The sequence below is a fragment of the Poecile atricapillus genome, chromosome 14 (assembly GCF_030490865.1).
Source record: "Poecile atricapillus isolate bPoeAtr1 chromosome 14, bPoeAtr1.hap1, whole genome shotgun sequence".
Classification (NCBI taxonomy): Eukaryota; Metazoa; Chordata; class Aves; order Passeriformes; family Paridae; genus Poecile; species Poecile atricapillus.
In genome coordinates this window covers 9,865,655-9,884,899 of record NC_081262.1, presented here as the reverse complement: position 1 = coordinate 9,884,899, position 19,245 = coordinate 9,865,655, and the positions used below count along the sequence as shown (strand labels likewise).

The 19,245-nt window shown below is 44.9% G+C and overlaps 1 protein-coding gene and 1 non-coding gene across 2 annotated transcripts in view; both read right to left on the bottom strand.

The window, feature by feature from the left end:
- The window catches only part of POLR3E (RNA polymerase III subunit E), a 28,386-nt gene extending 9,455 nt beyond the window's left edge, over positions 1-18,931 (bottom strand). Inside the window, exons 1-17 of the mRNA XM_058850088.1 lie at positions 18,807-18,931; positions 14,618-14,699; positions 13,466-13,516; positions 12,679-12,756; positions 11,071-11,186; positions 10,691-10,773; positions 9,857-9,964; positions 9,423-9,472; positions 9,014-9,133; positions 8,367-8,452; positions 7,361-7,405; positions 7,187-7,278; positions 6,344-6,464; positions 4,347-4,428; positions 2,063-2,122; positions 963-1,120; positions 613-677 (exon numbers count right to left, since the gene is read on the bottom strand). Coding sequence (XP_058706071.1) covers positions 613-677; positions 963-1,120; positions 2,063-2,122; positions 4,347-4,428; positions 6,344-6,464; positions 7,187-7,278; positions 7,361-7,405; positions 8,367-8,452; positions 9,014-9,133; positions 9,423-9,472; positions 9,857-9,964; positions 10,691-10,773; positions 11,071-11,186; positions 12,679-12,756; positions 13,466-13,516; positions 14,618-14,653 — 1,351 coding nt within the window. The 5' untranslated portion in view covers positions 14,654-14,699; positions 18,807-18,931. The remainder of the gene's footprint in view (positions 1-612; positions 678-962; positions 1,121-2,062; positions 2,123-4,346; positions 4,429-6,343; positions 6,465-7,186; positions 7,279-7,360; positions 7,406-8,366; positions 8,453-9,013; positions 9,134-9,422; positions 9,473-9,856; positions 9,965-10,690; positions 10,774-11,070; positions 11,187-12,678; positions 12,757-13,465; positions 13,517-14,617; positions 14,700-18,806) is intronic.
- Positions 18,932-19,006: 75 nt separating this feature from the next.
- On the bottom strand, positions 19,007-19,088 carry TRNAL-AAG (transfer RNA leucine (anticodon AAG)). The gene has a single exon. It is a non-coding gene; the product is annotated as a tRNA-Leu (tRNA).
- Between the last annotated feature and the right edge of the window lie 157 nt (positions 19,089-19,245).

Here is a 19,245-nt window from a genome sequence, read left to right as displayed (position 1 = left end):
CTCAGGTTTTCACAATCTTTTAGGATTTTGGAGCAGCTACTTTAATAATCTCACTGGCACCCATAGTGGAGAAGGATGTCAAAAACAGCTTCACACCTCCTTACAGCCTCTGCCATTACATTCTCCAGTAATTGCTTGGCCCTCAACCACACCAGAGAGCCCAGTGCAAATCAGGGAAATAAAAAATCACTTCATTCACATTAAGTTGCAGTAACATTAAATTGAGAGGTGAGAATTATTTGTGCACTGGCTGTCTGTCCTCCCTTCAGGAGCTGGTTACACCCCACAAGCTGCCTTAAATGAGCAAGTGGATAAGAGAACCAGCTGATTTTACAGCATCAAACAGTGAGTCCCCAGGGCCACAAACTCCTCCTGGCTCTGCTACAAGGATGCCACAGTAGGTGGTGTCACCTCAACTTCAGTGACATTAGTACAGTACATTTTAGATCTGTTTTAAATATTCCAAAGGAAACAGTAAGAGAGAAAAGACATTAAACAAGACCAGTCTCCATTCAAAACCAGAGAGAAACTCCAAAACATCACTCAGGAATATGGATGGGTGGATGAATACCTGCAAGTGCTTCAACATGACCCAAGCAGAATTCCATTTACCTGATTGTGCCTCTTGTTTCTTTGGTGTCAAGTGCTCCTTTAAGAGATTATAGACCTTTTCTAATCTGAAAGATAAAGACAGAGTATTCCAGGACAGTTTCAGTTGTTATATCTGCATGCAGCCATGCCAGCTTTAGCCATTAGCTAGAACATTCCATCTCTCCAGGGAGCCAAGAACCAGGAATGACTTGAGTGATGCAGTAACCCCCCCACCACATCACTGCCTGGGCACTGTGAGGGAGAAACTTGGAGGCAATACAGATCAGATCATCTATCAGCGTCTACAGAACCTTTGTACTAAACAGTTCTTTGCTTTTAGCTTATTCCCCAAAATACAGTCAACTATTTACTTGGCCTGAATGCCCATCCACAGCATCTGTTGCCTCTGAACGATATCTGGATGCTTCTTAACAAAATCTTCATCGTAAGGGAGCATGAACTCCCAACCTTTGTTTATTCTTGCCACAGACATGTGCTCTAGGAAGTCTTTCACATCTTCTGGGCAAAGCTAAAAGAAAAAGAATAAACAACATGGAAGTCAGTTTATATAGGACAGATACAGCAATGAACATTATGCATGAGACAGGAGAGCTGGGCTGATTTGGTGTATATGGAGCACCTCTGTGGGCACACACCCAGCTAAGTCAGAGATACTCATCCTGCTCTGCAGCACTAACACTTTCACACACTGCTAAAAGCCCAGGACTTCAGAGAGCAGTGGTGATTAATCACCCCAGAGTCAAATAGCTCACGGCATATTTTGCAAAGAAAAGGGAGTTTCCAAACTGAGATGAAAAGGCTCTATGGGGAAGAGAAGCATATTCTACAATGTTAATCTCATTTCAGAGCTGCAGGCCAGACATGCTGCACCTACACATGCCCAGCTTTTATGCAGCACTGGTTCTTACATTCCAAAAATAGATGTTCTGTGCATAAACTGACTCATATTTTATCATTTTAGTGCATTTTAAAGAATTTGGGTTTTGTCATTTTGACTTAATGTTTCTCATTCATTTGCCACTTTTAACAGAATATTCAGTTGCTTGAGTTGCTTTGAAGCTTTTACTCAATATTGTAACTGGCAAATGCCAACAGAAGAGTTGCTCTTAAGACACCCAAAGCAGAGCAGCTACTGTGGGCTGTGTAAGCATCTTAAGTCAGCTCAATTGAAACTGTGCCCAGCTTTCTACTGAAACACAAGAGAGGACACGATGCATTCCAGTGGCTCAGCTACAAGGCCAGTCTTGGAGTTGTGGAAACTTGTGAGAGCTGCTCAGAATGTTTTTCTTTAGACAGAGTATTATCTATACCTTCCAAATGGAGAGCAAAGCAGGCACTATGAGAGGAAAGGCTTGCAGCAGCATCCATTACCTACACCCACGCAATGCCCAGCAACATTTGGCCAACTTATCACCACCTTTGGATTTAGGAAGAAAAGGAATCCACTCACTTTTGTAACTGCTGCTACTTCCTTTCTCACAACCCAGCGGTCCTGTGTGAACTTCCACATCTAGGAAGGGAACAAAAGAGGAAAACCTAATAACTGCATGTAGCTGTGGTTTTACTGAAGCTGTAGCAATGACCCTGTTCAATGATGTTACCACAAAAATAGAACCCCTGTTCCTTTCAAGAATGTAGAAGTAAGTGATTCCCAGACAGCTGGAGGAAAAGCATTTTCTGGCTCCTTCTGTCCTCAAACAGCCATGAACACAGGACCAAAAGCTTTGAGATTCCATGATGTGCCTTGGCAAACCTATGACTACAAAAGTGATGAGGAATCTCTTGAACTCAAACTGCATTAAGTCTCAAAAAAACCCAAAAAACAAAAACAAAAAACAAAAACAAAAAAAAAAAATCAAAATCACTGCAGTGATGCTGAGATCCCAGAAATCACACCTGAGGCTCAGCTTCTCACATACCTCATCAACAGCCTAGAGACACTCTCCATGCACTCCTACACAGGGGTCTCTGGAGGCTGGTGACTGCTACCCTTCAGCAGCACAGAGCCCCTACAAAGTGCCTGTTCCCTTCTTCCACCCCCATCACAGTCACTTACAGTGATGCCAAGATGTGCTGTCATCACACACTTGTCCCCAGGTAGGGGACAGCCAGGTGCTCTGCACAGCAGCTCCTGAGGTCCAAATCCTGAGAGGCAGCTGCTGAGGGCAGGCTGACAGGACTTGGGCAGAACCCTGCTTGAACACGACCTTTCATTTCTTCCTGTCTCCATCTAAATAAGCTACAGCCTCCTTTAGTCTGTGTGTATTAATAATGTTGTTAAGAATCCAAAATCTCATTACTGACAATTTCTTCCTGCCCTATGACGTTGTCAATGCCTCCTTCTCTTCCGTTCAGCTTCACTCTGCCCACAAAAACACAAACCCAATCCACTCACTTTAGGGCACAGGGCATTTCTATTTTAAAGCCCAAGAAGTCCATAAATGTTTTTTGAACTTATTAATTACTTTACACAAATATATCCAGGGAAATAAAGCCCACATTTTAAGCTAGAACACATTTTCTCCACAGATGCAATATAGCATTACATACTATTTCTGAGTCTTAGAACCAGATATTTCTCTTTGTCTGAAAGCCAGAAATATGGATTCTTTCTAACATTTTAACTTCTTCCTTCTTGTGGTATTAATCAGCAAATTATTTGCCTTTAAGATCAACACAGATGCATTTCTCATGGAAGGTATATTTGACATAATTCAAATGAAAATAATGTATCTTTTCATCTTAAATATTAAAATTGTATCCCTTACTTTATTGAGCATAATAATTCCAGTCCCTGAACCTTATACATGACGTGTCACCTAATCTGCTGTGTCCTAAACACTTATGTCACTGGGTCACACCTGAATCCAGGTCTCCATATGGCAGTGTCTTGGGCAGACATCAAGAGACAAGGAAAAGTCAGTTTCAATTACCATCAGTTTGATCTTACAGTATTACTGTAATACTCTTAAAGTCCCTTGCACAGTATTCTACTGTTTAGACCTAAACTTCATGAACAAACTCTGCAAGAACAGTCAGGTCTAACTGAAACAAATGAGAGCCGTGCACTCATCAGATTTGCTCTGGTGGGGCAGGAGCCATAAACTGATTATGAACTTAGAAACCACTTAGGAACTTAATTCTTTCTATGGCTAGTGAAAATAAACACAATGCAGAGGTTGTTCCTTTTTGCTGTGCTTATGTGTGTGTTTACAAGACCTGTATTCATTTCAACGTCCATGTGCAGCCTCTGCTCACAAAAGGTGGCTGGGAACAAAGTCCTCTCACTGATTAGCAGCCCTAGGGAATAAAGTCCTTTTTAAAGATCAACACTGCATGCTCAGGGAGCACAAGTCTTACCCACACTGCCCTCCTGAGCCCTCAGTCCTGAGCCCATGAAAATAGAGCTGGAGAAACAAGCACTTCATTATCCAGACCTGGCTGCTCTGCAAGCCCCACATTGTGGGGGCAATGTGATAGTGCTCTACAGCATGTGTTAGAAAGGGAAGAATGCTGCTAATGACAGATGATCTGAACCTGCCAGACACAATGTGAGCCTACACCAACACTCCCACGGCAGACTTGAAACAACACCTTCAGGATTAAAGCACAAACAACTTCCTTGGAGGAAGCACCTCACTGCAGTAGAGCAGAAGAGTTTTGCAATGCTGTGGTGTCCTGGGCAAGCTTCACCTGTGCTTTCCTTTAAAAGCAACAGACACTTTTATACTTACAACAAAATCTCTCCCTCTACAGAGCACTTCTGCAGGAACTCCACTATGGGGACTGGAAGTATCTTTCGGGTAGAGAACATCACTGTTAATTAAAAAGGAAGAGAAATTAGTTACTAGGTACTGCAGAAAAATGGCATTAGTGAAGATTAACATAACAAACATGCCCTCCCTGTTCTGCAGTTAAATTATACCTTTATCCAAAGCGTGCTTTTCATTAAAGGCATTAAAATTGGTGTAATTACACCACTGCAATTACACTAGGACAGAAAGGCTCAGACCAGCAAAGCACAGCCTTGTGGCAAGCAGGTGTGTGCAACACAGCTACAAGCTCTGCTTTGTTCTTGCAAAGCCTACCCTCCCTTGGATCAGTGTAAACAAGACCACAATGATCCTAAGAAGTGCTTAGGCTAACCTGATATGCAGCCTTGAAGGCAGCATTTAGGCAAAATGCTGATGTACAGGCAAGAGAGTTTTTTATTGCCTTCCCAGCAATCAAGAGTTTAACAGAAGAATATTACAAAATTTCATACTCGAACCAACAGCCTCAAGACCAACATTACTCTGTGACCTTGTTTGCTTGCAGGGCCAGCTGATGACATGTGTTACCAGGCTCTCCAAAGCCCCACAGAAACTCAGGTTCATGATCTTGATCCTACCAAGGCCAAAGAAATGGGTCCCCACTCTGTTCAAAGCTCTGATGTGTGTTGCTCTGTGCCCAAGCACCCCATCCACTACAGATCCACACATCCTTCCCAGATTGGTAGCAAAGAATCAGTTATAACCTAAGAACAATCTGAATGCTAATATACTGTCTTTTAACTTGCTCCCAGCTTCCTCCTGTAACAGCTGGAGGGACAGCAGGGTTGCTGTAAAAGCTGGTCACATTGCTAACACAGGCCTGTACCACAATAGCTGAAACATCCTGCTGGCACACTTGGACTGGCAGCTGATACCATTCATCTTAACACAGCTATTCCACAGACTGTAAATCTCTGCATGCAGGGCTCCACCCAGATGAAAAAAAAAATCATACTGCATTTTAGACTTCAATTCCCAATAGGATGCTCTAACCTAATACACAGGAAGATGATACAAACTCCAATTAATGTGGTTCACTCAGCACCCCCACGCTTGATTTATGGAGTAATGCCTTCTAAAGGGTAGTTTTCAGCTGACTGCAACATCCACTGATGAACAGCAACAAGACTGCACAGAGATCCTTACAGGACCAAATTTTGCTAAGAAATACTATAGCTGACATTGGTTTAATTTTCTGTGTTTCTACTTGATGCTAATCTCTGCAAGGATTCAGAACAGCTCTCTCACAAAAGAACGTGAGCGCAGACATCAAAAACCTGTCATAACTCAGATGCAAACACAGATTACATCACTGCTCAGCCATAATCCCACTTGGGACCGGTACTAAGGCATTATCCTTTCACAGCAGCCCTTGGAGATGGAATAGCTGATTGCACCGAGACGCAGACAACCCGAAGCCAAAGGTTTGCAGAGCTGGGAGCTGGGGTGTTTTGGGCCGGGAGGGCGGGCACACGGAGCCCACGGTGCCGGGGCTGTCCTGGAGCGGTACCGGGCTGTCCCGGAGCAGTGCTGGTGCCGGGGCTGTCCCAGAGCGGTACCGGGCTGTCCCGGAGCGGTACCGGGGCTGTCCCAGAGCGGTACCGGGGCTGTCCCGGAGCGGTACCGGGGCTGTCCCGGAGCGGTACCGGGCTGTCCCGGAGCGGTGCCGGGCTGTCCCGGAGCGGTGCCGGGCTGTCCCGGAGCGGTGCCGGGCTGTCCCGGAGCGGTACCGGGCTGTCCCGGAGCGGTACCGGGGCTGTCCCGGAGCGGTACCGGGCTGTCCCGGAGCGGTGCCGGTACCGGGGCGGTGCCGGGCTGTCCCGGAGCGGTACCGGGCTGTCCCGGAGCGGTACCGGGCTGTCCCGGAGCGGTGCCGGTACCGGGGCGGTGCCGGTGCCGGGGACAAAGGCGGGCCGTACCTCTTCACCACCCAGTTTCCCTGGACCAGCAGCGCCACCTGCTGCACGCAGCGCAGCACGGCCGTGGGGTCGGTGCCCGAGCCCAGCAGACTGAGCAGGTTGGCGAACGGCATCACCTTCACTGCAAGGCAAACACAGCGTCACAGAGGCCACTCGCACACCCAGGAACGGGGATTCAGGCTGTGCGCGGGCAAAGGGTTATCTCGGGGAAAGAAAGAAAGCAAGCCTTAGTTTTAGTCGGTTTTACACTCCTGTGCTGTAGGCATCATCTGTTCTGAAAGTGTCTGCCAGTGTTGCAGCAGAATCGATTGGCTGAATGGTCACTAATTAAGGTATTAATAAAATAATAATTAAAAAGAAAACGACCTATACCTTTGGCAATGTCTGTAAGCAGAGAGACCTGACAAGGCAGGACAGTCCTGAGCCAAAATCCTCAGGATTTGCTCTTATCAAAGAGTAATCTTGAAGAGACAAAATAAAATTCCTACGTGACACTCATGAAGTGTGTATTGTTACAAACTTCCCAGAAAATGCCAAAGTACAGGCTGTATGTGCTCAAACTCCACATTTCAGGAGATACATGCTGAAATAAGTGTATCCAGAAAGCTATAATCAAATTAGAAATTTTTCTAAGAGTAAACTGATGGCAAGTGTATCAGCAGTCAGATCAGCTGTCACTGCTCTTTTTAGGGAAAGGCTTGGGATTTAGATTCTTCAGGGAATCAGAGAGCCAAACATTCTGTCTGATAGGGTGACAGAACTAGTGATACTGGGGAAGGCATCTTATCTGAGGCAACCAGAAGTCACAAAGTGAAGTGCAAATGTATTACAAAAGCTACAAACCGTTCTTCATCAGGATCTTGATCTGATCAGCAAGGGGTAAAGTTCTCAGCTGGGCCATAGAAAGCACATTGCTTGGAGCCATTGGTTTGTTACTGCAGATAAACAAACAGATTTTCAGCCCATGAAAAAGAGAATCCAGCTAATGTGGACTTTGCATTATGTACAAACACTTACTTCTCTTCCTCTACGCTTGGAGGCATCAGCATCATTAAATATTCACTAGAAGAAAACAAAACACATTCTTTAAAATGCTTGTCTTGGGACTTGGAAGATTTAAGTACAGTAATTTCTCAGAGTAAACCTGCTTGTGTTAATCTACAAAACAAACATCAGCCTGAAAAGAGCTCTCCCTTCCACTCCCATCTCCTCAGAACTAGTAAAAGCTACTGACATTCATCTGCCCAAAGACAGAGTATGCAGTCAATCCCAGCTCGGATCTGTACAAGGAAATACATAAAACACAGGTGCTCTATCAGCCATCAGCAAAACCCCACAAACAGAGAATCAGGCCAGCAAAAAGCAAAATTTCTGTCCCACCTATGCAATTACCAGTGTCTGTGAGAAAGAATTAGATCCAAAAGACTCTTCAGAACACTTACCACTGATTTACTGATGTTAAGTGTTAAGAAAAACATACCCACACCATTAACCAAAGCCAGACTCTTCCACTTCACTATCACTTGGGCCATGGCTGTCCCAGACAACAGGGAAGCACTGACTGCATTATGGGAGGCTTCTGTAGAGTTGCAGTCACGAAGAAACAGACACATCTTTCAACTAGTTTCAGTCCCCACAAATCACAAAGGGAAGTTTTATAAGATTTTCTAACAATGGAAGTTATTGGCTTCAGAGTATTAATTTATATTAACCAGAAGAAGCTTTTGTTTTGATTTTTCTCGGCAGTATTCACAGTCCAAATAATGTAGGGTTGTGATAACATACAAGAAGCTACAATCCTGAGTAAAAACAAGAGGTTTTAATCTCAAGGGTATAGGGAAACAAAGAAAACAACCTCAATAAGATGAAAGCTAGTTTGTTTCTGTATTTTTTAAACAATTCAACTTTTACCATGAATAAGATTTTCAAAGAGCAGATTTTTAAAGAATATACCTGCTTATTACTCTGAAAACAATCCAAACTAAATTAATGCAATTTTTGTAGGAAACCAATATAACATTACCTGGGAGATTTAATTAATTCAGTGTTTTCAGCAAGGCCATGACCTTGACTAAATAAATACTGGCGCTCGTGTTCAGAACGGCTATCCTGGAGATAGGGAAAAAACAAGAGTCATTATCACATACTGAAAACATACAAAATCCCAGAGCTGGATTTCTCATTCCAAACTATGACCACCTTGTCATCATTACACCACTCAAGTGTTTCACCTCACTGATGTTCTGCTTTCACTTCCTTGTATGATGCCGATGTGATCTGGGAACATTTCCCTTGCTGTGCCTTTGAAACCTCCAGACAGACGTGCACCAGTCAGCCAAATAGGATTTCTCACACCTGACTGAATGGGTTTCCCAAATCTTTCACAAAGTCCAGTTTATAGTCCAAGACCAAAGCTGTTACATTCAGAACCACCCGCCTGCCCCCCTATATTTTTCTCCAGCTCTCAGTTTTGAAGTGTGGAGACCCCAAAGCATTATCCAGCAGAGGAGATACAGAGCACTGCAGGGTCTGTTCCAGCCTACAGACCTCCTCTTCTTCATTATCTTTTGATGATTCCCTGATTCCCATGGGTCCAGATTTAAAAACAATTTTGGACTTGGCTTAACCTTCAGGCCCAGGCAGCCTCCTCAGGAGCCAGCACACACCTACCTTCAAGCCATAATAATGCAGATGAACCCAGTGCTCTTCTGCTTGTCTCTTCTGCAAGAACTCATAGGACTGAACACGTCGCTGCCGAGCTTGTTCGGTCTCAGGGCGGGAGAATCGGACCTAGAAGATTCGGGCATCATTCAACACAGCCCTAAAACCCTTGGAAAAAACCCACCTGAATTATTGATTTGGTGTACCAGCAACAAGCTAGGGGCCCTAGCTACACTGAATCACCCCTTGCTCTCAGTGCCATCTTCATGCCTGTGCAACAAGGTGAGTCCACTTGGCCTCCCCCACCCAAGCCCAGGTCAGTAGCTGAGGTTTGCTGTCCTTTCACTTCACTCTCAATTGTCAAGCTTTCTTGTGAACTGTTGCCTGAACCAGCATAAAAAGGAAAATGTGGACCTACAGTAATTTGTTTAACATCATCTTCAGCTTCATCCTGGGATGAATCACCACCTGCCAGAAGACACAAAAATAAACACACCTGTGCAGTGAAAGAGCCAAAGCCAGTCTGGGGGCCCATGCAGGAAGAAAGCACACTGAGAACTCCAAATGCACGGGTTCAACCCCAGCCTGTCAAACTATGCCACATATGACAGCAGCACACTGCTCCTGTGATAGGACACCCTGTTCCCATGACCCTTCCAGTGGCAGTGGTGACACAGTCCCCACCTCTACCTTTGTCACTACCTAACACCTCCCATCCCTCTGAGAAATGGCCTAATAATGACTGTGTTATTAGAATAAACACTTTCAAAAGAGAATGACTCTTATCAGCCACATTATAGAGAGAGCTTGTATCTCACCTCCCCTAAGAAAACACAACTGTGGAGAATTTACCTTCATTAGCAGCTTCTCTTTCTCTGTGTTTTGCATCAGCCTTGTCCAAGTAGGTGAAGCTTGGCCTCAGCTGAAGAATTCCATGTAGTGGAGTCAAGTGAAGTTCACCTGAAAAAAAGAATTAATGTTGGTTAAAATTGATTTTTTCCACTGCACAAGGACACAACTTTTCATTATCTCCCTGTCTCTGTAAAGCCACAGCTTCAATTGAGCATAAATATTTAATACAGCAAAACGTAGAAAGGGACTGAAGTGAAAAATTCATCCAGTGCTCAGGATTTCAAGGGAATATGAAAAATCAAGACCTGTTTCTGTTATTTTGCCTTTTGTGTTGAAATCAGATCTTGTAGAGAGCCACATTCTGGCACTGGCCTGAACCATAGTCCAGAAGACACCTAGTAAAATAGTCATCACTGAAAACAATCTGCATATTGTCATCTCAAATGACCATCAGACCAAAACTGTAATGGCCTGGGCAGTCAAGAGAGGTACAAAACGCTGAACAGGAAAACAAGACAGAAAAAATGAGATTGAGAAAACAATATAAATTATAATGATGATTTCATGCTACAAGTGTGTATTATTTCAGGCCACCATGAACTGTTAAGATTCTGAAGGCATCTACAAACCCAGGGTGTTCTTACATGATATTTACAATTTTGCTAGACCTACTCAAGGACTCTTGGGACATTGATAAGGGAAAATTCTCCTTTCTTTAAAGGCCCATCAGTCAATTAAAACCTATGCCGGAAAAAAAAAATATAAAAGAAGTCTTATCTTAACACTGAAATGAGTATGTTTCACTGATGTGAGGGTTAAGAAAAAGAAACTTACCTTTTTTATAAACAGCAGCTGCATAGCGGGAAACATTACTGGCAGCTTGGGAAGAGCAGAAAGTTTGCTTGTCCATCAGCTTCCTGCAGACAGAGGAGGACAGTGAGATCGTATTCCACAGGAAACATGGCATGCAGGTACCAAAAGTCTGAAAGTATCAGTTCTCAAAATGGACTCTCAACAACTGCACCAGACAAATATCCATCACTTCTGTCTGCAAATCTGAATTCATGATGCACCCCAAAAAATGTAGGTTACCCTCAAGAATAGTTGCTAAAGAAGAGTGTCCAAAGCAGCCTCTGTAACTGTACAGCCACTGGCAGACACACAGATACCTGTGCTCAGCCCAAAAAGGAAAGGAAGGCAAAGAGGACACCTACGAGGAATAGGTGCTTGTTTCATCTGTACATGTGCCATCCACGTTGAGAGCGATCTGCTCTCCCTTGCTGCGACAGTAGTTAGGATTCAAAGTATCAATGGCCATTTCGAGTTCAACCTAAAGAATATCAGGCAAAGACAGTTAATTACCATGGCACAACCCCAAACATATAAATTAAAATATAACCCCACACTTTTAAACATTTCCACAGGTTTAAAGACACTTTAAGTACATAAGCAGCATCATCCAAATGCACAGGGCAAATCACACACAGAGTTGAACAGCACATAGATGGGTTTGGTACAGTGAGGTAATTTAAACTACAAGCTGGAAATACATAAACTCCCATGTACATGAATGGGATCAGAAAAAGCAGAGTTCTTTAGGCAGCCCTGAAATACACATTCACTTTGCTGGATTCCTTCCATGACACTATCAGTCTAATTTACTTATCAGTACAGATCAGGTGCACAAGCAACCTCCTTCAAGCCTCCCCATCACCTAGGAACCATTCAGAGTGTCTCATAAGATGGATTTCCTTCTAGTTCAGCTACCAAGAATACAAAGTACCTCTGTCCTCTTCAGAGGCAAAGGCCTCAATTCTGCAAATTCAAGACTGCAGCACTTAGCACTGACTTCAGTGACTCCTGACTTTCACTTGTCAGAGCACTGTGACAAGCTCCAAATCTTTAGTTTTAAGAACTATTCCCCCCCACTTCAACTTTAAATTTCAGACAAATGTCCAAAAATAAGCATTCTCCTGCATAATATTTCTATTTATATACTATGACAATACAGCACATAGTCTTCTTCAGGGTGTGTCAAAGCCCTGAAAGACCAACATAAATTTGTGTGTCCCAGCTACCGTCTTATTTTTAGTTTCCCTTTATGTTATTCATAAACTGAATTAGTTTCAAGTCCCTGGATGAGACAGCATATTTACAAAGGTTTGCACATGGCTTACAGTGCAAGTGTTTGCTGAATTTAATAAAAGACTTCATGAACACAACATGCATTCTAACTCCAAAGTTCACCAAAGCACTTCCCTTAACCATTTCCCAGAAGCAAATTTTACTAACACAGACATCTACTGCTGCAATTTTTAAGTAAGACATTGTAAAATAATAGCCAGAGTTCTGGGATACATTTGCAAGCAAGTGTAATGACTCTGGCTTCGGCTACACTTTACCTGTACTGCCCCAGTGATTTCAAAAGGACACCTGATTCATTGACAGGCAAGAGAGAAATCAAGGCTTGCACTGAAGACAGAGGATGGTTCCAAGGCTCAATCCTTCTTCAACACTTCCCTGAATACTGTAAAAACCTTTTAATTCAAACTCTTCTCACATAAGCATCCACAGATTCAATTACCATTAGTAACTACGTTTCCCTAAGTGATTCTGTTTACTATTAAGTCACTTTCTCACCATGATTTATAAACTACTTTTATTCTAAACTCTACCTTAAAGACACAATAAAATAATCTTCATATACCTTCAAGCACAGGTATCTGGTCCTGCAAGTAGCTGCATGGTTAGAACAGCTCAACAACACAGTGTGCTTTTGTTAGGTAAAAAACTTTTACAGACTGGACTCAATGATGACCAACCTTTTGCTGCTTTGGTTTTATCTTCGCTGATAAATGTGTAACATCATCGTAGGTCATGGAAGCTGGGCGAATGGGATACTGAAAAACAGGTCATTTCATACACCCCTCTTCTTTTAAAGATCAAAGAATTTCACAGAAATTAACTCAATTTCCTCTGTCCCCTCACATGCAGATCCACTTGCCAGATCTCAAAGACATCAAGAAAAGACATTAATTGACTGATTTGTGAGTCATCAGGGGATTTGGGAGCATGACCCAGAAAGTCTGTTGTTTTCCTCCCAGCCCTCTGCTTTTGTCACTTCACTACCCCATTCTTGCCCCTCACACACCACAATAACCTGTAACACAGGAAAATTGTCCCACACATTAGTCCAGCAGAAAAAGAAACCCTTATCTCTAAGCATTGACTCTCTGTAGAATTATAAGAAGTAAAATATCTGTGGGTTTATACAAGTAAATGTTAGCCTAGAAAGTTCAGGCCACGTGTTGCTGACCAAGAGAGCAGACCCAGGTTTAGCCACACAGGTCTCTCTTCTGAGCCCTCTGGGATGCTGAGAGGACAGTGTGGTATCCCAGTGAAATCCCCCAGCCACAGCAGCATCCTAGTAAGGCTGCCACGTCTCCAGCATACCCACAGGCCCCATCACCAACCAGCTTCACTCCTGCCTCCAAACTGAGACCCAAACAGGCTCTCTATATCCAAGACTTTGGCAGATTGAAGGATTGAGTTACCCTTTTTGCATTTATTTTAAACCAACTATCACTGCATAAAAGTTAACTGAAATACCTGAAACAGATAGAGCTTCTCCAGTAGACTTCTGGCCAGGAATACGTCAATCTAAAAAGCAAAACAAGAAACTTTCATCAGATGCCAGCTGTAATAAAAGTATAACCCTTAGAGCTCAAATACTGACATTAGCTTTTCATTATGAACTCTAATATAAAACAGATTCATGACTCTCCTGTCAAAAGTTTCATCTCTGCTGATTTTGACACGTTGGCCTTTTTAAAAACCAAACCTAAAAATCCCATTACAAAGAGGCAGCAGACAGTGGCTCTATCTGTGTTTTTCCTCTCTAAGGAAACTTGGCAAACAAATGTGAAAAAGGAACATTTTTCCTCCAAGGATCTGAAGCAAATCTGTTATCACAATTATAGAAAGAGGAGGAAGTTCTCAGTTTGGCAGCACGACTGAAAGGTAAGTTGGTTACTGGTATTTTGGCATAAAATCTTTCTAAGTTAGACAAGAGACGCCCACATCCTCAAGCTGGTTCAACACTTGCATTTGGCCATCAAAACTGAAAATGCACAGATGTTTCATGAATAAGACATATGGAAGCTGCCATTTCAGATACACTCCTGACAATTGTCACTCCTTTTCTCATGGCTTTTCACCTTCTATGGACTTGCCCTTCCTTGTGCTTCTGGTGTGTAAACTCAGATATCAAGTGACAAAGACACTATGGCTACCTCTTGAACACAGCAGTCCTTTAAAGTAACCCAGACTCAGAACACAACTCCTTACTTCAGCAGAAGCCATGAACACTGTAGATTCATGTTTAACAGATATTAACTCCTCAAAGTCATTCCCAGAGACAAGCAATGGAGTTCACTGGAAGCACACAATGGTAGAAGCAAATTCCCCACTTTCTCTTCTGCTATGGACAGATTACAAAGGGTGAAACACCTGAGCTGCATCTGCCAACACAGACAAGGCTATTCTGACAAAACAGATACCATGAGCCACATACTTGGCCCACACAACATAACTCTTTGTACAGCACCAGCCATTGTGGTGCTGTACAAAGCACAACCACCACTGACAACCTCTGATGCTGCTGATGCATTGTTTCAGCAATGTAGGAACACTGGGAACTGTAGTAATAAAAATAATAAAAAATTCTCATGTACAATCACTGTTGCCACAATGCACTTTTACCTCTTGTATAATTGGATCATCTTCCTCATTTGCCATGCTAGGATAAAACAAAGCTTTTTCTTGGCTTATTCCTTGGCACAACCTGAAAGAAAACAGGAATGTCATATGAATGATTTCATCTGTGTCACATACCACATGCAGCCTAGAGCATTGTTCAAGTTAACTTGGTTCCTTTCAGTGATAATCTGTTTAGTCTGCATTTTGAAGGAATGTATGTGTTTGCATGAACAGCTCCCTGATACTCAACAATTTGGACTGAAGGCCACAAAATTATTGAGACCAGCAAATGTCTCAAAACAGGTAAACCGCTGTAATTTCTGCGGAAGCTGCTGCAGTTATTAAGAAAGCCCTGAACCAGCGTCCTAGGGAGGGAAAGACAGCCTTTTGCACTTGCATAAAATGTATCTTTTTTACACTGTGTAACAGTAACACACAGGTAGCAGCTATTTTCCAGCCAAAACTGGCCCTGCAGGGTCACTGCTTTGGATATTTCAGTCTGGGAATACCCTGACTTTGATTTCATCTCCCTGACAAGGTGCAGCCTTGTCTCCTGACCTGCCACTCTTCAGACTGTGCTGCTAAATGAGAGCTCCAGAACACTGCTCAGCCTTTCCTGGAGCCCTCTGAAACCAGCAGAACAGCAGATTCTTCCTCATAACTACACCAACTCCAATATAAATAAGACTGATATTAACTGAGGACTGGATACTCTGGAACAAAAGTTCATTATGTTCAATCCCGTGCTGGAGTCAGTGTCGTGCCTGGTTCAGACCGCTGAATAAAAAATGATCTCTCAGCTAAAGCAACAATAGTTTTTCCCTGCTGAAATCAAACAAAAGGATTTACAAATTATTTGGGATGCCACTGCAACAATGTTAAGACACTGTTAACTAGCTAATACTGGCAGAGATAGGCATAAAAAAATAAGACCTCTCACAAACTGACCAAGGAAAATCTTAGTAACAAAGTTGATCAGGGAAAAAAACAAGATATGTGTTCAGGAACCTCCCTCATTGTCCTTACTCCTTGAGGACAACTTGCTTCTTTGCTGGACCTCCTATGGAGGAAGAGAAAGACAAACAAGCAGCATGCAGGATCAGCTGGAACCAAGCAGCTGGGAAAGAAGGAACCCAGCATCCATGTTACATCTAGAACAATGGCATTTTTTTCAAATACTCAAGCTATCACACAATTTAGGCAGCTCAGTATATTTCAGCTGACATATAGGCTTCTCAAATATCACATTAATGCACACACAGTTACCTAAGAAACCTTTCAGAGAGGCTAGACATTCTGGATACAAGTGTTATTAACATCCATTCAGGCTTACAGTGTTTCTGCCATTCCACCTAGAAATATAATTCTGCACTTGTCACTTACAGACTCTCTGCTACCAAAAAAGTAGCAGTAGCCCTCCCAGTACTGAGCTGGCATCTTCCATTTCTTTATTCACCAGCATATCCCATGGTCTTTGTACCATACATATGTATTTGAAAATTTATGACTTAGTATTTCAGATTCCTATCTGAAATAATTTTGTAGAAATGTAGAACACCTTCATAGCAAAAAGCCAGTACCTTAACCACAGGCTGAGCTGTGAGCAAAACCCTGAGTATGTGATATCTGACTGATATCAGTGTCTTCTGTCAGGCACCCAGCTCCTCCCAGAAATACACACAAGTATGTTTTAAAGAAATGAGGTTTGTCAGTTCCATTTTTGCTTTCCCCGCTCATGTCCCTGGGTGGCCCAACCTGACAGCTCTGCAGACATGGAACAACTGCAGTCTGCACTCAGCACACAGCTGATGGTGGGAGGATGCCCAAGATGTGTCAGGACATGTAGTAACACCCTAAAAGTGGGACACTTGGGTCCAAACCTTCCTTCCTCATACCCCTGAGAACCAGGAACCACCCTTCCCTTCCTGACAGCCTGCACGCCAAGTATCTCCCAGGCTTGCTCTCTCTCTGCTGAGAAAATTATTACATTTTTGAGAAAAGAAATTAAGATTTCCTGGGCTAAGGAGGTACAGAAAACTTAGCCTGAAGAACTTGGTCTCTGGTCTCTCACTGAACACTGCTTATGTAATTATACACAAAATCTCTTCGTGAATCCACCTGTCACTACTCAGGGGAACTGCTCTATTACAGAAACCACATTTTTTTCCTAGTCCTGTAAAGACAAAGCATGACTGGACATCCATTTACTGGAAAGTGAGACTGACACATCTATAAATAGGAAGCAGTGTATCCCAGCACAAGTTATAGTACTCATGCAACTGGAAGAAATCCTCTGAATCAGAATGAAGGCATGCAGACACAATCCTATGTCTGATACATATACATACATAGAGTGGTGTTAATTTCCACATTTCTCATATACATATATTTATGATACCACAAGAGTTACAGAATGGAATCAAACATTAAGAGACGGCAAACATGGTCAGCAGGTTCAAACTTCTTTTGGTAGAACCATTTTCTTTTAAGAGGGACAGACCTTCCTTTAAGGTGCAAGTCAAAGTATAATGTGAGTTATTAGTGTGAGTTATTAGCTCGCAGGAGGGCAAGAGATATAAATCTTCTCATTTCTCCTGCAAAGTGACTAATGCAAGGGCCAATCCATGAAACTGCTCATTAGCTGCCCATAACACCACCAATGTAGAACCAATGAAGAAAAATGTTGTGGTTAAAGAACTGTAAAAATCAGTGATGAAGCAAATGCCTGCATCTCACTCTGAGCTTAGAAGAGCATTTGAGTGCTAGAGATTTAATTTTATTTTACTACCAAAGACTTAAATGCAACAGTAAGAAGGTAAATTACAAACCTGCACATCATTTGACACACAGATTTTTAGTCAGGCCTGCAAGAAATGCTCCAGTATTTCATTTTTACCTAAATTTGTCACTAATAATGGACCCCCAAAGTGCTAACACCAAAACCTGAAATATTCTTCATATAATCATGCACTGCCAAGGAAAGGCCAAGAATTCCTGCTGGATCAGTGCCTAAAAGTATAAGTGCTGAAACAGCACCATGGGAAAAGTGCCATCTCCTGAATCACGACCACAACTAACTCTGGCACCCCGGCTCCTCTAGAAGGGACTCTGAGCAATCCTCTCACTCAGGGTGGCTCATGGCACACAGTAAAATGGAAGCTGCAAAAAGAAGCTGAAGCACCTTCCATGCATTTATGGTAATTATCATTGTGACCCCATTACTTGCTTAATTTTCTCCTCGTCTGCAAGCAGCTTTGCACAGTCATCTTCTGGCAGTGAACCCAAGAGGGCTCCTTTGCACCAGGACCTCTCTCTGGAGGCGATGTCACTGAAACAAACCTTTGGGGTTTAACAGACTATGCATGAAGCATAAACCCTTCTTTACCACCTCAACATGTGTGCAGCGCAGGACGTGTCAGGCCTGTGCTGCCAGGGGCAGGGGTCACTCCGGCCGGGGGCGGGGGTCACTCCCGCCGCTCTGACACTCCCGGGCCGGGTCGCGGTGCCCGTCCGGAGCTCCCTGCGGGCAGCGCTCCCCGCCGGACGCGGCTCCGTGCTCCGGGTGCCCGCCTCCCCTGACACAGCAGCCTGGCAGCGCAGGAGTGCGGGGAAAGGGGCCCCGCCGAAAGGCCACAGTGAGCCACCCAACCCGCCCTGACCGCGGGGACCAAGCGAATCCCCCCGGGCGGGACGGCTGGGCTGGGCTGGAGCCCCGCAGAGCCGGTCCAAGGCAGTGGCAGCAGCTGCACATCGGAGCGGGTGCGCTGAGCCCTTCCCGGGCGGAAGGCGCGGGGCTGCGGGCCCCGGGAGGACCGGCGGAGCCGCCGCTCGCAGACCCAGGAGGACCGGCGGAGCCGCCGCTCGCAGCCCCGGGAGGACCGGCGGAGCCGCCGCTCGCAGCCCCGGGAGGACCGGCCGGCGTCCCCCGGTGCTGCTGCGGGAGCCGAGGGGCCGCGGCTGCGGCCGGACCCCGCCCGCCCCTCCAAGCGCGCCGGCCCGTGCCGGGTCCTGTCAGGGCGCTGCGGCCCCGCTGCCCCCGCGGTACCGAGTGCTCGCAGGCTCGGCTCCGCCGTCCTCCCCGGAAAGCAGAGCCCACCCCAGCCCAGGCCGCGCTCCTTCCCCGCCAACACCCGCAGCGCCCCCGGCGCCGGGGCGGCCCCGGGAGGCGGAAAAGCAGCGCGGCCCCGCGTACCTGTGCGCGGCCGGGCGGGCGGCGGCGCTCCCCCGCTCCCCGTGTCGGTGGCGGCGGGGCAGCGGTCAGGCAGCCGCCATGTTGGTGGCCCCCGGGCCGGCACGTGGGGACCCGGCACCTCCTCCTACCCACAATGCTCTCCCGGCCGCCGCCGCCGCCAGGGGGCGATGGTGCCGACCCGCGGCGCAAAAAAACTCTGCTGGCAGCGGTGGGATTCGAACCCACGCCCCCGAAGAGACTGGAGCCTTAATCCAGCGCCTTAGACCGCTCGGCCACGCTACCGCCCTGCTGTCTGTTTTTCTCCGGCATCACTTTTACTTCAGACCAGCTTTTTTCCCCTCTTTCCCACCTCTTTCCATCCCCAGCAAGCGCTCTGCCCACACCCCTTCTACCCGAAAAATAAATGCGGTGGGTCCTTTTCAGCCCGTTTCCAAGCAGC